General features: G+C 43.6%; 1 protein-coding gene across 11 annotated transcripts in view; it reads right to left on the bottom strand.

The window, feature by feature from the left end:
* The window catches only part of osbpl8 (oxysterol binding protein-like 8), a 96,554-nt gene that overhangs the window by 27,905 nt on the left and 45,776 nt on the right, over positions 1-22,873 (bottom strand). For all 11 annotated transcript variants that reach the window (XM_060903739.1, XM_060903742.1, XM_060903747.1 and 8 more), the window contains 10 exons: positions 22,022-22,089; positions 21,837-21,917; positions 19,960-20,061; positions 19,084-19,287; positions 16,908-16,992; positions 10,671-10,812; positions 5,869-6,061; positions 4,483-4,667; positions 2,775-2,856; positions 2,586-2,684 (listed from right to left, as the gene is read on the bottom strand). In XM_060903739.1, the coding sequence (XP_060759722.1) occupies positions 2,586-2,684; positions 2,775-2,856; positions 4,483-4,667; positions 5,869-6,061; positions 10,671-10,812; positions 16,908-16,992; positions 19,084-19,287; positions 19,960-20,061; positions 21,837-21,917; positions 22,022-22,089 (1,241 nt within the window). The remainder of the gene's footprint in view (positions 1-2,585; positions 2,685-2,774; positions 2,857-4,482; positions 4,668-5,868; positions 6,062-10,670; positions 10,813-16,907; positions 16,993-19,083; positions 19,288-19,959; positions 20,062-21,836; positions 21,918-22,021; positions 22,090-22,873) is intronic.

Below are 22,873 nucleotides of genomic sequence, written 5' to 3'. Positions count from 1 at the left end.
CATTAGTGGCAGAAATACCCTCAGAACCCAGAAGGTTAACTTCTGACAATCCAGAGCCAAGGCCAGGGAGCAGACGAACAGGCTAAACCGACTGTCTGCTAGCTGCACAGAGTCGTCACTCAGGGTCCACTACATCCAGACTGTGTCTGTTCCCCGAGCTCAACAAAAAGGTAGAAATACTCAGAGTGTTTGTTCCAGTAACCTAATCAATATAAAATTAGATCAGACTGACTGTACAGCTGCTGCCAGCACCTTTGATCTAAAGGTGGGGCTATTAAATATTAGATCTCTTACATCTAAAGCGCTAATGGTGAATGAACTTATTAATGATCAGGATACTGTAGATAATGTAGTTCCACTTAAAAATAATTAGAGAAAGAAATAATTAGAAAAAAAACTAGCACCCTGGTATAACAATTACACACGCAAAACAAACCGCTCAAAAATTAGAACATAAATGGTGTAAAGGAGAGCCTCCTGAAGTACAGAAAAGCTCTTAGTGCTGCTAGATCAACGCATCTCTCCACCCTAATAGAGAACTACAAATATAATCTTAGATTCCTATTTAATACTGTAGCAAATTTAACTCGGAAAAAGACCACTATAGACAGATGCACACCTGCAATATGTAGTAGTGATGACTTCATGAACTTTAATGGTAAAACTGAAAATATCAGAAAAAAAATTCCAACAGCCAAGCCAGACAACCTGATGAGTAAACCTGTAGATAACAATACATCATCTCAGTGATTAGAATATTTTACTTTCCTTAGAGAAACTGAACTAACTTCATTAATCTCCACATCAAAATCTTCAATTGGTGTACTAGATCCCCTCACCTACACAACTCTTCAAACAGATAATACCAGAAGCAATTGAATCTCTTCTAAAAATGATCAATTCACCCTTAGGATCGGCTATGTACCCAAATCCTTTAAACTAGCAGTTATCAAACCCCTGATTAAAAAACCTGACCTTGATCCCTGTCAGCTGTCCAATTATCGGCCGATATCAAACCTCCCCTTTATCTCCAAGATCCTTGAAAAAGCTGTGGCACAGCAGTTATGCTCATATTTACATAGGAATAACATCCATGAAATGTATCAGTCAGGATTCAGACCTCATCATAGCACAGACAGAAATTTAATGTCACTACATGATGCAGAAAATTAGTTCATGCTTTCGTTCCCTCCAGGTTAGGGTTATTGTAATGCCTTACTGTCTGGATGTTCCAATAAGTGCATAAACAAGCTCCAGTTAGTTCAAAATGCAGCAGCAAGAGTCCTTACTAGAACTAGAAAATATGACCCCATCACCCCTGTCTTATCCACACTGCATTGGCTCCCAATCAAATTTCACACTGATTATAAAATACTACTATTGACCTTTAAAGCACTGAATGGTCTCACACCACAGTACCGGAGTGAACTTCTGCTCCTCTATGACCCGCCACGCCTACTTAGATCAAAAGGTGCAGGCTATCTGCTGGTACCTCGTATAGTGAAGGCTACATCAGGGGGCAGAGCCTTTTCTTACAAAGCCCCACAGTTATGGAACAGCCTTCCAAGTAGTGTTCGGGAATCAGACACAGTCTCAGTGTTTAAGTCTAGGCTGAAAACATATCTGTTTAGTCAAGCCTTGTGTTAATGGTGTTTATGAGGTAAAGGTGTAGATCTGGAGGGTCCTCAGACAGAGTGTTTTGGTAAACTGGGACGTATGGATGCTGTCGCCCCCGATCCCCCACTCGGTTTTGTTGACTGTGTAGTGGCTGCTGCTTTATGTCCCGGGGCTCCCTCAGGACTGTGTTACCTTCTGGCTCTCCCTTTTAGTTATGCTGTCATAGTTAGTCTCACTGGAGTCCCTGCTTTCACTCAGTGCACAATGTACATTTTTCTAAACCATTAGATGACACTGGGCATACCTAACAACCTGTGTTTCTCTCTCGAGTTACACATCACTCCTGAGACACCAGTGATGCTGAACCTCTTTGGCTCCTTGGACCTGCCAGATCCATCCTGATGCCCTACTTCTGGCTGGAGTCTCATCACATTGCTCCTGTGAAGGACGGCCCCATATGGACAGTCTAAAGATACACTTAGAAGACGCTCTGGACATTTAGTTTTGCAATGATGGTTTTGGACTACAATCACCATGATAACTTTAGGACTGCAGTTGCCATGAACAGTTTTACACTCAAGTTTCCATCAATGAACAGTTTATAACTTCAACAAAACAGACTTCCTGTTAAACTATAATGAGTTTCCTGGTTACACAGTTGTACTCTGTGACTCTATAGGACACAGTTATAGAAGTGAGTTATTAATAATCACGCTGTCTGTTTTCACCCAGATGAGGATGGGTTCCCTTTAGAGTCTGGTTCCTCTCGAGGTTTCTTCCTCATGTTGTCTGAGGGAGTTTTTCCATCACCACCATCACTTCAGACTTGCTCATTAGGGATACATTTATTAATTTCTATGTTTAAAATGTATATTTATTCCTGTAAGGCTGCTTTGCGACAATGTCAGTTGTGACAAACACTCTACAAATAAATTGACTTGACTCGTGTGTCCTTGATAAGTGTATACCTGCTCAGAGATGTAAAATGTTTTGCTGTTGGTCTTTGGGTGAATCCACATACAACGAAAAGTTTCTCCGATGATGGGGTTGTATGGTTTCTTCAGACCCTGTTGAAACAAACACACACACACACACACTTAAGCCACATGTGGAAATGGGGTCTGTATTCTGTACTGCTGAGCTGAAGAGACTTTTACTTTTGGTTTCTTGTAGAATCCAGAAATGTACCACTTCACCACCTTCTTCATGCGGTTATAGGCATTTTCCTCTACTGCAGCTCTGATCAGAGAGGACCATCCCATCAAAAAAAACACACACACAAACCAACCAAACCCAACTATTAATGCTCCAAGATTGTGGAATAATTTACCATTGTTTATGAAGTCATACCCCACAAAAGACATTTTTAAATCCAGTTTGAGAACATATTTATTTTGCAAGGCATTTAAGTTACTCTAAGGTCTCCATCACCTGGCTACCTGTTTTTGTCTTCTTGTTGCTGATCTCTTTTTGTTGCGTACCGTTTTATTAATCTATTTGATTTCTGAATTATTTTATTTTATTCTGTCTTAATCTTACACTGATGTATTTCTACTGTACAGCACTTTGGTTGACACCTGCTGTCTTTTTCAATGTGCTGCAGAAATACAGCTGACTTGGCTTGTGGAACAGTACAATGTCTTCCGTGGTCTTCCAGGCCTTTTGGTGTTGCTGACCTCGCCAGTGCATTCCTTCTTTTTAGGCATGTACCCAATTGTTGAATTGGTCACTTCTCAAGTTTTTGCTGTCTCTCTGGTAGGTCTGTTTTGGTTTTTCAGCCTAATGATGGCCTCCTTCACTTGCATTTGGCTCTCTTTGGACCGCATATTGAGAGTTCCCATGAACAGCTGCCAAATGCCAATTCAACACTTGGAATCAACTCCAGACCTTTATCTCCTTAGGTTGTTGTGAAATACTTAGGAAACAGGCCATAACTGGCCATGAAACTGCTCATCAATCAATTGTACAGTTGCTTTTGAGCCTATGAAAATGGAGTAGCTACGTAAAAAAATGACTGTAATTCCTTGAATTAAAGCTGAAAGTCTACACTTCAATCACATCTTGATTGCTTAATTTCAAGTCCACTGTGGAGTGTACAGAGGCAAAAGGATGAAAATTATGTCATTATGCAAATAATTATGGACCTGACTGTGCATCTCACACCTTGGCAGGTACCACTGTAATGAGATAAGCAGTGTTTTTCCCTTCACCATTCAGTGGTTTTAGTGCTATTGCTAATCAGTGTTTGTGAAGCAGGACCCTAAAGAAGTGCTACCATCTCTGTGAAAAGTGTGACTGGGGCACCGTTTTGCAAACTCTCCTGAGTTGGAATCCTGAAAGAGATCTTAGCTGGGCAAGGCAAGGCAAGCCATTTATGCCACATACAACATGTAAACTTCATAAACTGATTGAAGAATGTGATATTCTTTAGTTTGTACATGACAGTCAAAACTGGAATAAAAGGTGGGAAGCTTCATTTGGGTAGAATGGGAGATCACTTGGCAGATTGGGGAAGTTCGATTTACCACCTCAACCTGCTTAAACAGTGGAGAGAGGATGTCTCACTTGGAAAATATTTCTCACTGAGATTATACATTAGAGTTTGTCAAATAACATGCCAAAATTGTTATTCCACTGCCCTGGTGCACATAGACTTGTCCTGGTGTGGTTGTGTGCAGGAAACCAGATTCAGGACAAACTGGGGAAAATGTGAAAAATGGGAACAATCGAAGAGTGACTGGAACAGTTCCACTGTACACATGCCCAAGCTGGATGGGGTAGTTTGATTCTGTGTGGACTCCTGTACTGTAAACACCGTTTCTAAATGTGATGCATAGCCGATGCTGCTTGTGTGCGCTCACTCACTCGGAGAGGAAGTCAGCATGGTAATAGTAGTCAGACAGTTTATCCAGGAATGACCTGGGCTCCAGGATAAAGGTAGGCAAAACCACTTTGGACAGATCCATTCCAGGCCGAACCTGCTTCAGCAGCGTCCAGATCAAAGACTTATTCTCCTCAGACACCGTCTCTGTCTGAGACGCCTCACCAGCCTGTGGGGACACACACACACACACACACACACACACCATTAAAAAAAAGCATGCTATTTCATACATCTACACAAATCACTAACAAAACACACACACATACAGCACTAATGGAGCACTTGCATGTGACGTCACAGCCGATCCAGATTGTGACAGACGCCATCTTGTCGGTCAAACGCCATATTCCGCCTTCTACTTCTAGTTCTACTTCTGGTTCTACTTCTGCTTTTACTTCTACCTTTTCTTCTGGAAAACCCTACTATATACAATTCTACTACAACGGCTGCGGCTACAAGCTCTCCCTACCTGTGCACGTTTTTTATGTTTTTTGTGTGTATTTTTGCGTGTTGTTCGTCTGTACCGGACTTCAACAACCGTATGGACTTACTGGACATTGGTTTCCAGCAGAAAATGACGGTTTGTAGTGATTTCCATCGCATGCACAACATTCCGGACGAGAAAAAAAAAAACAACATTCCGGACGAGATAGCGAAACCAGCAGGGTCTCCGTGGATTGTTATCGGAAGCAAAGCGAAGGAGGCAGCGCCGAGAACGGAAGCAAAAGCGAGGCTGCAGGCAGAGCCGGCCTGTTGACTAAGCTCAGAAAACAGCTACTCAAACCTCCACTGCTAAGCCTCTACCTCTCCAACGCCAGATCCATGTAAACAACACGGACAATTTGGAATTACAGCTGGAATTACCTTATTCTATTCTATAATCGGCTGGTCAGTGCTATACTCAATACTTAAGTGACTTACCTGTCCAATGAGGATTCTTGTTTACAAGATGCCACATCTGAGTCGCTGACAAATCCTGAATTTCTGTAGAGATAACTGTCCAGAGATTTATAAGCACGCAGCGCTTCACCACTGAACAGCGAGGGAAAGTTAATGAGGTAATCATACACGTCTGGGTATTCCGCTGGCAGTTCAAAATCCGGTCGTGAAAACTCCGTCCGGTAAGCCATAAGGGTCACAAATCTGTAGATCGTTTATTTTAGACATATATCTAGTTATCTGTTCATTAGAAAAATGAGCCGTGTAGTCCGTTGGTTGAAATTGATCCATTCTGTACACGAGTGCAGCAGTATTCAGCGGTGTTTTTGACCAACAAGATGGCGGTTGTGTACTTTCCGGTCACGTGACTGCAAGATCTCTATTAACAGACTGTTTCATTGTCATCTCCACAAATCTCACACACACACCTCGCCCAGCTCCTCGTGGCACTGCTCCACATAAAGAGTTTCCCTCAGTGTGTCATGCTCCAGATCTGCATACGAATCTTCTTGTCGTTCACTGGTGTCACTGTCACTCTCTTCACTCTTCTCCCACTCTTCCTGCTCAATCTCTCTATCTGACTTATCTGAGTTCAGCTCGTCCTTAAACTGGTCACTTTCACTGGAAAGAGGAATAACACTTGTTTAACTTATGTTTGGTTCTGCCTGGTGTAAATCTGGATTCCGTGCTCTTGAACTGAGGGTCTTGATCTACGGCTTTTGTCCTGCATAAGTTTGTGTTTCTGTGCTCAGAATCGTGTCTGGAGCTGGATCTCAGTTAAAGTTACGGTGAGAGTCAAGGTCTGAAGTCTTAGCCTCTCTCAAATTTTCATTCATGTCACAGCTGCGAAAGTACTCTTTTTCTTTAGAATTCATGAAGGTTTTGCATGAGATCCGGTTGAGGAGATTATAACTAATCTATATTATGGTTTCTAATCTTTTGAGGAAAGCCATGGCCTAATGATTAGAGAAGCAGCTTTGAGACCAAAAGGTCACTGGTTCAATTCCATGGACCAGCAGGAATGGCTGAAGTGCCCTTGTGCAATGCGCCTAGCCCCCAACTGCTCCCCAGGCTGCACTGGGTATGGTGTACATCGCTCTGGATAAGAGCGTCTGCTAAATGCCTGTAACATAATGAAATCTCTATTTGGCTCTAAAGAACTGTGTTCTTGGTCTGGGTACATGGGGATATAGTTTTGGTTAGGGTCTGATCTTGGTCCAGGTCTCAAGAGCTATGGTCTTGGTCATGAACTGCATGGATTAAAGCAGAAAAAAATCATCTGACTGAAAAAAAAAGCTCCATGTCGTTGGCCCCTACCACGTCAGCGATGCGTCAAATTTTAAACGCCGTGTTGTCCATTATCCCCTCGGCCCCTACTTATAGTACATTTACATAATTTTAACAATGACTAAAGCTAAGGCAAGACTTTACCATTGTCATTACTGGCTATTCATGATGAAACATCAAGTTTTCAGCGCAAAGTGCAAATTTATTTCAACAATACTTTAGTAATGCACAGCAGTGGTTCAGAGAAAAGTGCAAGTGCAGTCGAACTTGAACCATGCTTTCAAAAGAGTGGAACAGAAAGAAAAATAGGAAAATCTGTTGAAATAAAGCCAGGAAACAAGAAAAGTAAAGTGAAAGTTCACTTTTTCTGCTTCTTCGCAGTGAAGCCAAAGGCATCTAGTTTGGCAACACCGGATGCCTGCTTTTGTTTCTTTTTCCTTGGCACAGCAGCAGGAGCTTGCCATTATCGCCCATTTCATTTAGCCAAGCCCATCTCCACTTATTCTTTACCATTTTGTCGATGTCTGACACATCTGTGCCTTCATTTAAAAGAAGCGCGTCCATGCTGGCAAAACCAAAAGTAATTTGACGCGCTCTAGTGATGGAAATCGAAGGGCCTATGTCAGGTGAAATATGGCCTTATATGCAGTACTCGAGTTGAGGGGGGATGTGGGGGGAGGCATCCCCCTTCTGAAATAAAAATCTCAAATCATCCCCCTTAAAAAACAGCCATCCCCCCCATCACATCCCTTGGGCCATTTTACCAATTAATGTGGAAATTAGCCTACTATTATTTTAACAAATATTACTACCATTTCAACATTAGAGGCTTTGCGCAGTGATAGCCTACATGTAGCCGGATAAAAAAAACGCATATTTATTTATTCGGTTGCACCTCTCATTCACACCTACAGTACCAGTCAAAAGTTTGGAAACACCTCTAATTCAGTAGTTTTTCATTATTTTAAAATTTTTTGAATTGTAGATTAATACTAAAGTCATCGACTTTATGAAGAAATATCTATGGAATTATTTGGTAAACAAAAAAAGTGTTAATCAAACCAGAATATGTTTTATATTTTAGATTTTCTTCAAAGTGGCACCTTTTGCTTAGATGACAGCTTTGCACATCTTGGCATTTTCTCAGTCAGCTTTACGAGGTAGTCACCTGGAATGGCTTTCAGTTTACAGCTGTGCCTTGTCAAGAGTTAATTTCTTGAATTTCTTGACCTCTTAATGTGTTTGAGACCATCAGTTGTGTTGTGAAGAGGTAGAGTTGGTATCCAGTGAATGGCCCTATTTGAGTACTGCTCTAATCCATATTATGCCAAGAACTACTCACACTGCAAAAAATAAAAATCTTAGGAAGTTTATTTGTCTATTTTCAAGTCAAAACATCTAGCCACCCTTATTATAAGACATAATTGCCCAACAAGCAAAACCTCATTTAGCTAGAAAGACTAGTTTTTAGACAGTCCATCTTGAAAATCTTGTATAGACAAAATGTCTTGAAAAAGTCTTATTTGGAGCACCTTTGAAAATAAAACAAGTTTTTTTTAAAACAAGTAAGTACATTTTGGACATTTGTCAAATGCAGTTCATCTTGTTTCAAGAAAAAAAAGCATGCTTGTTTTGGAAATAAATGAACTTTACTGAAATGTTTGAATCTTTCATTACAATTCAACTCCACCTTACAGATCCTAAGTTTACTGCGACTGTTTTCTCAGTCATTCAGAGTGAGCTCCTTCTAGATGCTGTACGGTACAGACTCTAGACCAGACAAGTGCCTTCAAAAAGGCTATGAGTGAGTGGAGGCGTTTCAGTGAGGTCTTTTTGGAATGCTGTGAGTTAAGTTCAGTGGGTTTTTTTTTGTTTGTTTGGTTTTTTGGGGGTTTTTTTGTGCCTGATCTTGTAAACCCCTCATACACATGAATAGTCAGTGCCCCCAAAATGCACTGTTGCTTTGGCGTGGTGTAAGCACTGTAAGTCAAAATGCGTAGACTTTTTTTTTGGTGCCTGAGGTCCTGGGGAAGTGGAATCTTAAGAGATGTTTTAATGTTTGAAATGGGAAAAATAAATAAACTTGTTGCAATGCTACACGTGTCGTCAACTTGATTCAAGATAGTCTCTGGTTTCATAGCTAGAGTATTTTACTAATTACAGGTCACAAAAGGAGAATCTTTTAAGCTAGCAATGCTTAGTTGTAGAATTTAACAATCCTAATATTAGTATATTTATCTTAAATTCAGTTTTTACTGCTAAGATTTTGTCATGAATATAAGTGAAATACCCTTAAAATGAAATGAATAAAAATGACTTGAATGGCTAAATGTAAGAAGTACGATCTTGTTATAAGAACTATTTTGATTATTTTGAGTTAATCAGATCTCGCATGATAAGTTCCCCAATCTTATTTTGGAATTATTTCATCTAAAAACAGGTTAGATTTTTCATCTTACTTTAAGAAATCTTACCAAGTAAAATTTGACTAGTTCCATTGGCAGATTTTTTTCACCTGATTCAAGCAAATATGCTTTGTTTTAATCTTTGATTTCTTATTTTTGAAAGGCCATTTTTTGCAGTGCAACTAAGTAAAGAAAAACGACAGTCCATCATTACTTTAAGAAATGAAGGTCAGTCAGTCTGAAAAAGTTTGGGATGAGTTGGACCGCAGAGTGAAGGCAAAGCAGCCAACGAGTGCTCAGCACCTCTGCGAACTCCTTCAAGACTGTTGAAAACCATTTCGAATGATGACCTCATGAAGCTGATTGAGAGAATGTCAAGAGTGTGCAAAGCTGTAATCAAAGCAAAAGGTGCCGACTTTAAGAATCTAAAACATTTTGGTTTGATTAACATTTTAAAGTTTACTAAATGATTCCTTACGTGTTGCTGCATAGTCTGGATGACTTCAGTATTCATTTACAATGTAGGAAAAAAATAAAAACATCGAATTTGAAGGTGTTTCCAAACTTTTGACTGGGACTGTATACGGAGGTTTCAGTCACTGAAAACACCTACTTTCGCAAACTCTGGGCAGAGTGGAGATTCCTGAAAACTCCATCTTCAGACACTCGTGTAAATCGGGAAAACGAAGCAGCAGTGGGCGAGAGGGCGCGCGCGAATATAATGAGTCACAGGTGTGAATCTTTCACCGAATGCCAACTGTCCCGGTTCTTCATGAAATCGCACGCGCAAATTCATCAGGTTAACTTTCAAATAACTGTTCTTGTGCACCTGCGACACCGGAGCCACTTTCCTGAAATTTGAGCTTCGGAGTATTGGCTTCCACTGTTTTCTGACCTTTTGTGCGGAGCGCCGCAGCTCACCTCGGGGTGAATCGCTGGCTGCCAAGTTTGGAGAGGCTGGGACCTCCCCTGGCCGAGTTACGAGCGTGCAAAGTCGGTCTGGAGCCGCCGATAGAAACGAAACTCAAGCCGAGCACCGCGGCTCGCTGCCTCCGCCGAGCCTCCCTGGGACTAGACAGTAGCGGAGGCTTTATTTAATTTATTTATTTATGCCTATCTAGCGCAACAACTTATTCCTTTACATAAACTCAAACACAGCACAAGAAAGGGTTCAACAACAGGCAATCACAGCAGCTTGGTGAAGTTCTAAATCACATCGGTGTCAGACCTATGGGCCTACCCCCCACTCCATTTTTTTCTTCCTCGGATCTGCATCACTCTCATTATTGACCTTTAGCGCTCCCAATTGACGGAAATCCGTCGTAGCGACGGAAAACTTTAATCCATGGAACTGAGTCGAAAGTGGTGTCTGCTGGAGCTGGGTCTAAAAGGGCATGGCTTTGATCCTGATCTGGTTTAAAGGGGTGTTGCTTAGTTCTTGGGATGGGTCTAAAAGAAGCTGTCATCCTAAGCTTCAGCTATGGTTTGAGTATCAATCTGTATTGTATGTGTGTGGAGGTGTGTGCGTGCGGTCTTACTGCAGGTTGTGTGATCTCAGCAGGCTGTAGAAGTTGATGTGAGCATGTTCAGTTGTTTCCTCTTTTCCTTCGCGGATCATTGTCCTCTTAAGCAGACTGGAACATTTAAGAGCCAGTTCAAGTGCGTCCATCCAGCAACGACCTACACACACCACAATCAGATACAACACTGCAGTGTATAACTCTATGCTTGTGTGTATGTGTCAGTGTGCGTCTGCATATTACTGTCGGTGCATATAATCTGTGTTTGTATCTTTGTGTGTGTGTGTTTTAGGGTGCATACTGGTACATGTTTTTGTGCGTACAGTGGGGTCCAAAAGTATGAGACCTCATTTAAAATTAGAAATAAAGAGAACCTTTTAAAATTTTGAGATATTGAAAACAAAGAAAGCAAAATATTAAACATCTCTGTACTGTTGCACACCTTAAGACCTGTTTACAGGAAGAAGGGGTCAAAATAACACTTGAAACACTTCATCACTTGGTGCCTTCAGTCCCTAAACATCTTTTAAGTGTTGCAAGAAAGAATGGAAACAAAGTGGTACATGCTTTACTGTCCCAAGTGTTTTTGGAATGTGTTGCACGAATCAAAATTTAAATGTTTATTTTAGGGAAAAAAATCCATGAGTTAAAACATCAAAGAATCAAGTCAAGTTTATTTGTATAGCGCTTTTAACAATAAACATTGTCGCAAAGCAGCTTTACAGAATTTGAACGACTTAAAACATGAGCTACGGTAATTTTATCTCTAATCTATCCCCAATGAGCAAGCCTGTGGCGACGGTGGCAAGGAAAAACTCCCTCAGACGACATGAGGAAGAAACCTCGAGAGGAACCAGACTCAAAAGGGAACCCATCCTCATTTGGGCAACAACAGACAGCATGACTATAACATTAACAGTTTTAACATGAAGTCAGTTTCGTTGATGTTATAAACTCTTCATTGATGGAAACTTGAGTGCAAAACTGTTCATGACAACTGCAGTCCTAAAGTTAGCAAGTCAGCTGTAGTCCTCAGCCATAAAAGCGTTACTGTAAGAGTCCAGAGCGTCTTCCAGGTGTGACTTTCAACTGTCCACATGGGGCCGTCCTCCACAGGAGCGACGCGATGAGACTCCAACCAGACGCAGGGCACCAGGATGGATCAGGCAGGTCCGAGGAGCAGAAGAGGTTCAACATCTCGATCCCAAATAATGTGCTGTTGTATAGTTTTGAGTGCAATACAGGTCAAAGGTTATTTACAAATCACTGTTTTCAATTTTAATTTCAAAAGACTGTCCCAACTTTTTCTAATTTGGGGTTGTTAATAAAATATGTAAAAAAAATTTGTAGCATAATAAATACAGTAAGGTAGCAGTACAGGTTGACATAAGGCATGTAAGAAAGAAAGAAGAATGCAAGGACATTTCACAACAGTGCAGTGCAAAACTGAAAGTTAATGTGACTGATGATAAACAATGTTTACATTGCCATATTATTTACAACATAAGAAGATAAGCAGAGTGCAGTGCAATACTGATATAGTGAAGAGACGAGTCGTAAACAGTGTAATGGCGTAAATGTTAGTTTCCTTTTGGTGACCAGTTGTGTGAGGTAAGGGTCCATTCAGTGAGTGAGTGTATGCTATGTGTATGATCTGTGTGCAAGATTTAGTGTCAGCAGTTCAGTAGTCTGATGGCTTGTGGGTAAAAAGTCTCCAAACCTGCTGGTTCAGGTCCGGATCCTCTTGTACCACCTGCTAGATGGTAAAAGTCTGTGGCTGGGGTCAGCTGTGTCTTCCTCCTTGAGTGCTGGCTGTCGAGGTCCTGGATGGCTGACAGCTCAGTGCCGGTGATGTACTGATCTGACAACCTTCTGCAGAGCTTTGCAATCAAGTGCATTGCAGCTGCCATACCAGGCTGTGATGCTGTCGGTCAGGATACTCACGACGGTACACATGTTGAAGTCGGTGAGTATCCTAGAGTCCATGCCAAACTACTACAGCCGCTGGGGGAAGAAAAACCGCTGCCTTGCTGCCTTCATGACTCTTCGTGTGGTGTGCCCAACTCAGGTCCTCACCAATATTGATCCCCAGGAATTTGAAGCAGCTGACCCTCTCCCCACTTCCATTCTCATGGGGGCATGCCCACCTCCCTGCAGCCTCTTATAGTCTGTGATCAGCTCCTTAAGTCTTGCTGACATTGAGCAGGAGGTTGTTGTCCTAACAGTATGACGTTAACGAGGCAGCCATGGCCTGAATGTCAGAGAAGCAGCCTTGGGCCCAAAGGGATGCCGGTTCAATTCCCTGGACCAGCAGGAAAAAAAATGAATGGCTGAAGTGCCCAGGCACTGGGTACGTGCTCGTTGTACATCACTCTGGATAAGAGCGTCTGCCAAATGCCTGTAAATGTAATGCAATGTAATGTCTCACCTCTGCGCTACAGGTAGATCCATCTCTGTCTGTGATGCAGCCAGTGATGGCAGTGGGAGCTGTGTGAGGCCATGCAGTCATGAGTGAACAGGGTGTACATCAGGGGGCTGAGTGCACATCCCTGGTGGGCACCAGTGCTGAGTGTCAATATGGAGGAGGTGACATTGCTGATCTGTACCGCCAGTGGTCTGCCCATCAGGAAGTACAGGATACAGCTGCACACACAGGTGATGTGCAGGTCTAGAAGCTTCAAGAGGAGTCTGGAGGGCATGGTGTTAAAAGCTGAGCTGTAGTTGATGAACAGCATCTGCATGTAGGTGTTTTTCTGGTCCAGGTGGGAGAGGGCAGTGTGTAGTGCGAATACTATCACATCTGTGGACCTGTTTTGTCTGCAGGTGAACTGGAATGGGTTTAGTGTGGTAATATTGCCTTTCTGAGCTCGTATCAGGCTTTCCTTGACACCCTTCGGTCTCTGGAATGTGAGGCTGCTGTCCGCACTCTGAGCACCGAGTGGACTTCCCCGTTAACCCAGGGCATCGGGTTAGGATAAGTCTGTAAAGTCACTGATCAGTGTTGTTTTTGGCAGCCATTTTTGATTTAGTTTTAGTCTTAGTCTTCTGGACGAAATGCTTATTAGTTTTAGTCACATTTTAGTCAATTCTATCCTTGATAGTTTTGGTCTAGTTTTAGTCGACGAAAACGAAAAGGGTTTTAGTCCAGTTTTAGTCATTCATTTTAGTTGAAAAAATCTCATCTCATCTCATTATCTCTAGCCGCTTTATCCTTCTACAGGGTCGCAGGCAAGCTGGAGCCTATCCCAGCTGACTACGGGCGAAAGGCGGGGTACACCCTGGACAAGTCACCAGGTCATCACAGGGCTGACACATAGACACAGACAACCATTCACACTCACATTCACACCTACGCTCAATTTAGAGTCACCAGTTAACCTAACCTGCATGTCTTTGGACTGTGGGGGAAACCGGAGCACCCGGAGGAAACCCACGCGGACACGGGGAGAACATGCAAACTCCACACAGAAAGGCCCTCGCCGGCCACGGGGCTCGAACCCGGACCTTCTTGCTGTGAGGCGACAGCGCTAACCACTACACCACCGTGCCGCCCAGTTGAAAAAATAATTACTTTAAAACATTAAATTAGGCCAATACAGAGATAGGAAATTGTAATCGAGGTTGACAGGATGTGCATAACATGCTCTCTACATAAACACTGTCTAGTGCACACGCTCTCTACATAAACGCTGTCTAGTGCGCATGCTCTCTAAATAAACACTGTCTAGTGCAGACATCCCAAGTCTCCCGGAAGTTCCGGGAGTCTCCCGCATATTGATAGTGGCTCCCTGATGCCTGCAAATTGGAAAATCTCTCCCGGAATCTAGAGCAAGCGAGCAAGAGCGTGCACGCGAAACATTAATGTCTGCATCGCGCATATGACTGAGTGCGTGAGGGAGCGCGAGAGAGTCTGTGTGTGTGCCTGTTCATGTAGCACATGCTAGACAAAGAGCATCCTGATTGGTTTACAGACATCCAAACTCATTTCAGGGAGGTGTCGTGACACCCCCCCGCTGATGGGGAATAAAGTCATGCGTCACGACACTTCCTGAAATGAGTTTCTGCAGGTTGGGATGTCTGCTAGTGTGTATACTCCATTGTTCACAGACTCGTGTTTCTGCCTCCGTTTAACATGTCGCAATGCGCTGATGGAGCACAAACATGTCATGATGAACACACAACTAGAAGATGACCACGCTGTCCGTTAATGTAAATTTGATGGCTAAACATGCTGCTAGCGTTAGAGTAGCCAGGTGCGCTGCTGCTCATTTAGACATATTAAGGCACAGCAACAGGTCTGAAAAGCTACATTTCCCCCCGTATGTTTCACAGTAACTCAAATATGGGTCAATATATGACAAAGCATTCAGTTGCTGTCCCACCAAAAATCCCTGCAGGACGAGTTTTACTCACGACATGTTAATTGAATTTAAGTTCGCTTAACCAAGCCGACTTTAGCATGAAGCTAGTGGTCCCATTCATTTTCGCCAGGTCACGGTGTTTTGGAAAACTTCACAGGAAATTAATCACAGTTCGATTGTTGAGTGACATTAACCAAAGCTAGCAAACGTATACACGATCTGTTAAGGACTTTTTGTAACGTTAACTTACCGTCGCAGAAATAGCAGCATGGTGAGCTTTAGATGCCTCTTGATGTTGGTCGTATTCTTGCCACGTAGTTTATAGCCACAGCGTGTACCTCTGTCTCCCACTACAAGGCATTCCGTTTTATTTTCTGCTGCATTATGTGTAAAGTATGTCCATAAATCACCACATCTTTTCCGCCCACCAAGCCCTTGTTCTGGCGTTGCCGCCACCATGGTCCATGAACTGTGTGGCTGCCCCGGTGTGCACTGTGCCTGGTGGGCGTGACCAAACAAGGACCAGATGCAGGTGCACTGCTGATATTTTCAGCATTTGGCAGACAGGTTGGACTCACCGTTGGAGGAAATGCCATGCATTTTGATAATCCTATAGCCAACCCACTAACATTTTCGTCTCGTCAACGAAAACAACAGATATGTCTCGTCATATTTTCGTGATCAAAGAGTTATGTTTAGCTCATCACTGTCTCGTTTTAGTCATGAAAAAAGGCGCGTTAACGAAATCATTTCGTCATCGTTAACGAAAACAACACTGTCACTGATACGTCGTTACATTTGCTGATGTATCCTGTTATGTACTCCGTGTAATCATTGATGTTCTTCACAGTAATCCAGAAAACACCCCGGTCTGTGGAAGCAGTGACACAGAGCGGCATCCGATTGGTCCATCTGGCACTATACTGTAATGCCACAGACTGTTCGCGCTTCAGCCTCTTCCTGTAGGCTGGCAGCAGCAGGACAGAGATGTGATCTGATTTGGTAAAGGCTGGGTGGGGAAGGGCTTCACGGGCATGTCCATACAGTGCGTAAACATGGTCCACGATGTTTTTACCTTATGCTGGAAAACGTACATGGTGGTGGTATTTCCGCAGGACTTTCTTCAGGTTGGCTTCAAGTCACCAGCCATGATGAAAGCAGCCTCCAGGTTTCTTGCCAGTCGATAACTCCATAGAGTTAGTCCACCACTCATGTGGGGTCAGAGTGTGGAGGGACATAAACAGTGGTGAAAAACACTGCTGTGAACTATCTGGGCAGATAAAAAGGTCTACGTTTGATCATGAGGTGTTCAAGATCAGGAGAACACTCTGTCAATATTGTTGACCATGATACAGGCACCACCACCCTGGCCCTTACCTCACTCTGTTGCTCGGTCCTGGTGAAGCCCTCAGGCAGAATGACCGAGTCAGGGACCAAGGGATTCAGCCATGTCTCTGTGAAAACAAAGACCCTACATTTCGATGGAAGGCCAGTCGGGTTCTCAGCTCATCCAGCTTATTGACCAGAGATTGAACATTCGCGAGGGGAATGTTAGGAAGCAGGGTGGTATTATCTGTTCCTCAGCCTGACCAGGACCCCAGCTCTTTTCCCCTTGTTCCTCTGGGGCAATTCCACCCAAATAACCAAGGTGAAGTGACTCCATCAAAATGAAATTCTGTCAGTGCAGTTCCAGATTGTGTATTTAGTCTAATATTCAGAAGAGCCTGTCTGTTGGGTTGGATTAGCTTGCTATAGGTTACGGGGGGGGACAAAAACAAAAACCTAGAAAATAACATTAAAAAAAACAACAAAAATGCATAGTGTGTATGAGGAGGTATATAGGCGTGTGTACAGTATGTGTATATACGTATATATCAGTGTGTGCACGCATTACCATCTGATTCTGAAGCAGCTCGGAATATGAGGTGACTGCTGGGTAAAGGCTGAGTGATGGAACCAACAGTCTCTCCTTTAGGGCCCTGGCGCGTACACACACACACACACACACACACACATATATACAATTACATAAGCCACTGCTGATTACCATGAAAATATCACATTCAACAATGTAAAGTGCAGAACAGTGGCAAACAGGACAAGACAATTTTAATCACTTAAAGAAAGCAGAGATGCGACTGAACAAGTCCTGTCCTGTTGTTGTACCTCTGAGGGACTCACTGGCCAGAAATTCCTGTTGTTTCAAAATTCTCATTAATTCTTTGGAGATGTTAGTGCTGCCATCAAACAAGATTTAAAAAAAAAAAAAAAAAAAAAGTACTTAAAGTCAAACAAAACCCAAAAAATAAATGCAGTTTGCTGATCACAGCAAGTGTCCTGATATGCCCCTCTGCACGTTTAAATTAAAAATAAAACTTTATAACAATTTCTCTATTTTTGTAGTGATGATATTGCTACACAGAATCACCTAATAAAGACTAATTCTAAAAAAAAAAAAAATCCCCGGGCGCCACTGCGCTGTGTGTTCACTGCTTCAGATGGGTTAAATACAGAGAAAAAACGTCACTGTGCTGTAATGTATCCTTGACAAATAAAGGCTTCCAGTTCTAATAATCTAATCAGAAATTTTCTGCGATCATGTGATTTCTACTGGCAACAAAATCCACAAACCAGACTTCACTTTTATGAAGATTAAATCTCACTCGGTGAGAAAACGCACTAGTAAACCATCCCATGGTCATAACAACGTGACTCTTGCCATCTAAAAAGATCACTTTTCTCAGTGAATTAAAAACAAGCAAAAGCATCACAAAAATACAAGGAAAAAATCCATTTTTGAGGAAAACCAACAACAATGAATGTCACGTTTACAGACAACAAAAGGCTTCCCAAAGGCTCTGTGTGTGTGTGCGCATTCACTGCTTCAGTGATTTGGATTATTTTTACACCCAAGCTCTTGACACTCGGCAACTTCAGGGTTGTTTACAACAGTTCAGAAGTGATGTATCCACTCGCTCTCAGCCTCAGTAAGTCATGTGGTGAGTAAGTGACGTCACAATCTCAGATTCTCTCGTAATTTATACTCAGGGAGCGATATCTGAATCTCAGAGAGAGTGAGATGTCGGCGCCCAGGGACATTTTATTTTAAAAGAAACTCAATCTGTACACAGTATACAGGTACAAATATGAACAAGTGAACACTCAAACATCCTGTATGGAGTTTATCTGTCAGTATAAAGGAGGTTATTTTGGGTTTTCTTTGATGTTAAAGGCCTTCACTTTGCTATTCAACTGTACATTCAGGACCGTCATTAAATTCTACTCGCCGACTTACTGTTCTGCATGACAGTAACGTTTTCAAAATGTGTTTTCATCTCCAGATGAACCACACTAGAGCTGCTTCAATCATACAGTCCTCCAGAAATTCCCCTTCTGAAAAATGGCTGCTATATTTGGTGATTTTGTGCAACAAGGTGTAGCTTGCTTTAGCTGCATTTCCCTGATACACTGCTTGACGAACAAAAACGTAGTGATTTATCACAAGTGTAGAAGCTTTGTCCCTTGTATGAGTAGACATGTTGCTCACAGTTTCAGCATCCTTCCTTGAAAAATGCCTTCCTGTACTGTACTGTTTGAAGATGGCAACATTTTTCTGAGATATAAGGCACATGGCCTTTGGTATGTGTGAAGTAGAAACACTACTTACTGGTTCATTCTTTGAAAACACAATATTCAGTGTCACCTTTTTGCATTTTAGACGGGCTCATTTCCCCCCATTTTCTCAGTCTATGATAGAGGACCAAGGCCACCTAGTGGGTTGTTTGAATTACTGCAGGATTGTAGGAACGGGAGCTGGATGAAAAATCCGGCCTGCAGACTGCAGTTTGCCCATGAGTGATACAGATGCACAGTCCTGCTCTTTTGTTGGTAAAAGCTGTTCTGACAGCCTCGAATGTTAGCATTTCATCCAGTTAAATGGCTGAATCTGAAATTTTGTCATTCTGCTCTCTTTCAGTACAAACTAAACCACAACAGTCTCATTTCTTTCCATGTGGGTAGCCTGAGTTATGGCGACTGTGTGCGCATGCGTGCGTGTGTGTATAGAATACCTTGATGGCCCATATGGACTGCTCCAGTGGGTGGAACAGTTTAAAGCAGAAGCCGTTTTTTTTTGAAGGCCTCTCGATGAGTTCACATGAGCTCAGGAGCACCGTCCCCACCCACTGATCACTTTTCTGACTCTTATAGATCAGTAACACACCTGGCTTCAACACACACCACAGCTTCGTCCAGCTCTTCAGAGAGCCACGGATCTGTCTCACACACACACACAGATTGAGTCTTCATACATACTGATACAGATAAGATAATTAGGGGAATTAATTATAAGACTTAGAAAGTGAGACTCACTGCCCACCCCCAAAACAAACACACACACAGTACCAGTCAAAAGTTTGGACACACCTACTCATTGTAGAACAATACTGAAGACATTAGAACTCTGAAATAACATCTGAAACATGCATGGAATTATGTGGGAAACAAAAAACTTTAAAAATCTGTTTGATATTTTAGATTCTTCAGCATATCCAGCATGTCCCTTGATGACGCTTTATACACTACTGGCATTCTCTTAACCAGCTTCATGAGGGAGTCACCTGGAATACTTCTCAATTAACAGGTGTGTCTCGTCCAGAGGTAATTAGTGAACAAGTTTCTTACCTTCTTTGTGTGTTTGAGATCAAACAGTAAATAATAACAATACAGTAAATAGCCCTATTCCACAACTGTAGTGATCCATATTACACCAAGAACCAAACAACTCAGTAATGAGAAACGACATCCATCATTACTTTGACATAAAGTGACTTTTAATTAATAAAAATAAAGAAAAACATTAAATTATAAGGTGTTCCAGAAGGAAATTAGGAGGACACTTTTGACTGGTACTCACTCTCCCCCCCCCCCACCACACACACACACACCTTGAGCCAGTCGGCCATGACAACAACTGAGGGATCAGTGATCGTGCTCAGCAGCTCTTTAGTTGCTCTTTTTTTCTCTTCCCGATAGTTCTTCTTCTGGACCTACACACACACACACACACACACACACACACACACACACACACACACACATATATATATCAGCACCCTGCTGCTCCTCACCCGTCTACTCAATTCCCTTCCCCATTTGTTTGCCTCTTGGTATTCAGTTGAAATTAGTGGGTATCAGACACCAGCGAGGGTGTGGCTCGTCTCTACACAGGACTCCACACACAGCTGAGGTTGGAGAGGCGTGCAGAATAGGGGCTTCAGGTGAGGGCCGACACCTTACCCCTGCATTGGAATTTAGGTATTTTAGGATCTTACTGACAAATGATGGAGAGAATGAGTGTGAGATTGGGATGGATTGGGTCCAAGGAAGGGTGTAGGGTGCAGGGAGTAGGAAGCAGGGTGAAGGGAGTAGAGTGAAGGGAGTAGGATGCTGGGTGAAGGGAGCAAGGCGAAGAGAGTAGAGTAAAGGGAGCAGGACAAAGGGTATAGGGAGTAGGGCGAAGGGAGCATGGAGCAGGGTGAAGGGAGTAGAGTGAAGGGAGCTGGGCAAAGGGTGAAGGTAGTAGGGCGAAGGGTGCGAGGTGAAGGGAGTAGGGCGAAGGGAGTAGGGCAAAGGGTGCGAGGTGAAGGGAGTAGGGTGAAGGCAGCGAGGTGAAGGGAGTAGGGCGAAGGGAGCGAGGTGAAGGGAGTAGGGCGAAGGGAGCGAGGTGAAGGGAGTAGGGCGAAGGCAGCGAGGTGAAGAGAGTAGGGCGAAGGGTGCGAGGTCAAGGGAGTAGGGCGAAGGGAGTAGGGCAAAGGGAGTAGGGCAAAGGGAGTAGGGAGTAGGAAGTAGGGCAAAGGGAGCATGGAGCAGGGTGAAGCGAGTAGAGTGAAGGGAGCTGGGCAAAGGGTGAAGGGAGTAGGGCGAAGGGTGCGAGGTGAAGGGAGTAGGGCGAAGGGTGCGAGGTGAAGGGAGTAGAGCGAAGGGTGCGAGGTGAAGGGAGTAAGGCGAAGGGTGCGAGGTGAAGGGAGTAAGGCAAAGGGTGCGAGGTGAAGGAAGTAGGGCGAAGGGTGCGAGGTGAAGGGAGTAGGGCGAAGGCAGCGAGGTGAAGAAAGTAGGGCGAAGGGAGCGAGGAGAAGGGAGTAGGGCGAAGGGAGCGAGGTGAAGGAGTAGGGCGAAGGGAGCGAGGAGAAGGGAGTAGGGCGAAAGGAGCGAGGAGAAGGAGTAGGGCGAAGGGAGCGAGGTGAAGGGAGTAGGGCGAAGGGAGCGAGGTGAAAGGAGTAGGGCGAAGGGTGCGAGGTGAAGGGAGTAGGGCGAAGGGAGCGAGGAGTAGGGCGAAGGGAGCAAGGTGAAGGGAGTAGGCCGAAGGAAGTAGGGCGAAGGATGCGAGGTGAAGGGAGTAGGGCGAAGGGCAAAGGGTGCGAGGTGAAGGGCGAAGGGCAAAGGGAGTAGGGCAAAGGGAGTAGGGTGAAGGGAGTAGGGCGAAGGGTGCGAGGTGAAGGGCGAAGGGCAAAGGAGTAGGGCGAAGGGCAAAGGATGCGAGGTGAAGGGAGTAGGGCGAAGAGTGCGAGGTCAAGGGAGTAGGGCGAAGGGAGTAGGGCGAAGGGAGTAGGGCGAAGGGTGCGAGGTGAAGGGAGTAGGGCGAAGGGTGCGAGGTGAAAGGAGTAGGGCGAAGGGAGTCAAGCAAAGGGTGCGAGGTGAAGGAAGTAGGGCGAAGGGAGTAGGGCGAAGGGTGCGAGGTGAAGGGAGTAGGGCGAAGGGTGCGAGGTGAAGGGAGTAGGGCGAAGGGTGCGAGGTGAAGGGAGTAGGGTGGAGAAGCTCTTACCTTGAGAGATTCCTTCTTGGTAAGTTTGTTTGCTGAAGTTGAGACATCTTTCTCTGATCCATTATACAGCTTAGACTCAGACTGAGGGTCATAACGCGCGCACACACACACACACGAGCTTTATCGCTTTTTCAAGATTTTTATTCCAAGGTTTTGTGGTGTGTGTGTGTGTGTGTGTGTTTTACCTTGCTTTTAGATATGGACAGAGATGAATCCTCCTTTAGAATTAAGCTATCCTCCTTCCGTTCAACACCTTCAAATAAACACACACACACACACACACACACACACACACACACACACCAGCTCTTGAATCATGCAACTCTTTGACCCTGCTACTGTCTGCACAGTGTGTGTGTGTGTGTGTGTGGACGTACTGATCCATCACCACTGTTTGTGCATAACAGAGAATTCTTCAACATGCTAATTCTGAGAAAGAGCCATAATTCCATTACCATCTAATTAGCATATGAAGTGCAAACACATTTGCATAATAATTAATGTTGACCCCGCCTATTTTCTCATTTTGATGGCTAAATGATCCAGCATTATTGCTGCAGAACAATCACTGATCACCTGTGTGTGTGTGTGTGTGTGTGTGTGTGTGTGGGGAGAGAGAGAGATACACATGCTGATGCGCACATACAGACACACAGTACAGTTCTAGACAAAGCAAAACTGGTTCTTTATCATCACATTTTTCTTGTGAAGCAGTTTATCATCTTGTTACCTGTGAGGCTGTTCATCTCATTAACTGTGAGGCAGTTCTTTACCTTGTTCCTTGGGAAGTGTTTTGTTATCTCATGATAATGCAGTTCATCATTTTGTGAACAGTGAGACTGTTTGTTATGTCGTTACCTGTGTGGTGGTCTGTTATCTCGTTGTAGCCCCCGAATGAGGCATTGCGGATAAGTTTCTGTCTTTCAGGAGGAACAGATCCAGTTCCGCCGCACATGGAGAAACGACGACGACCCACAATTCCTTCTTCTTTCATTGTGGGGGTGGAGTCTAACTCTGAGCAGCAGCAGAATTTACTG

The sequence above is a fragment of the Neoarius graeffei genome, chromosome 21, assembly GCF_027579695.1.
Source record: "Neoarius graeffei isolate fNeoGra1 chromosome 21, fNeoGra1.pri, whole genome shotgun sequence".
NCBI lineage: Eukaryota > Metazoa > Chordata > Actinopteri > Siluriformes > Ariidae > Neoarius > Neoarius graeffei.
Note: the sequence above shows the minus strand (reverse complement) of the source record. Positions and strands in the feature narration are given on the sequence as shown.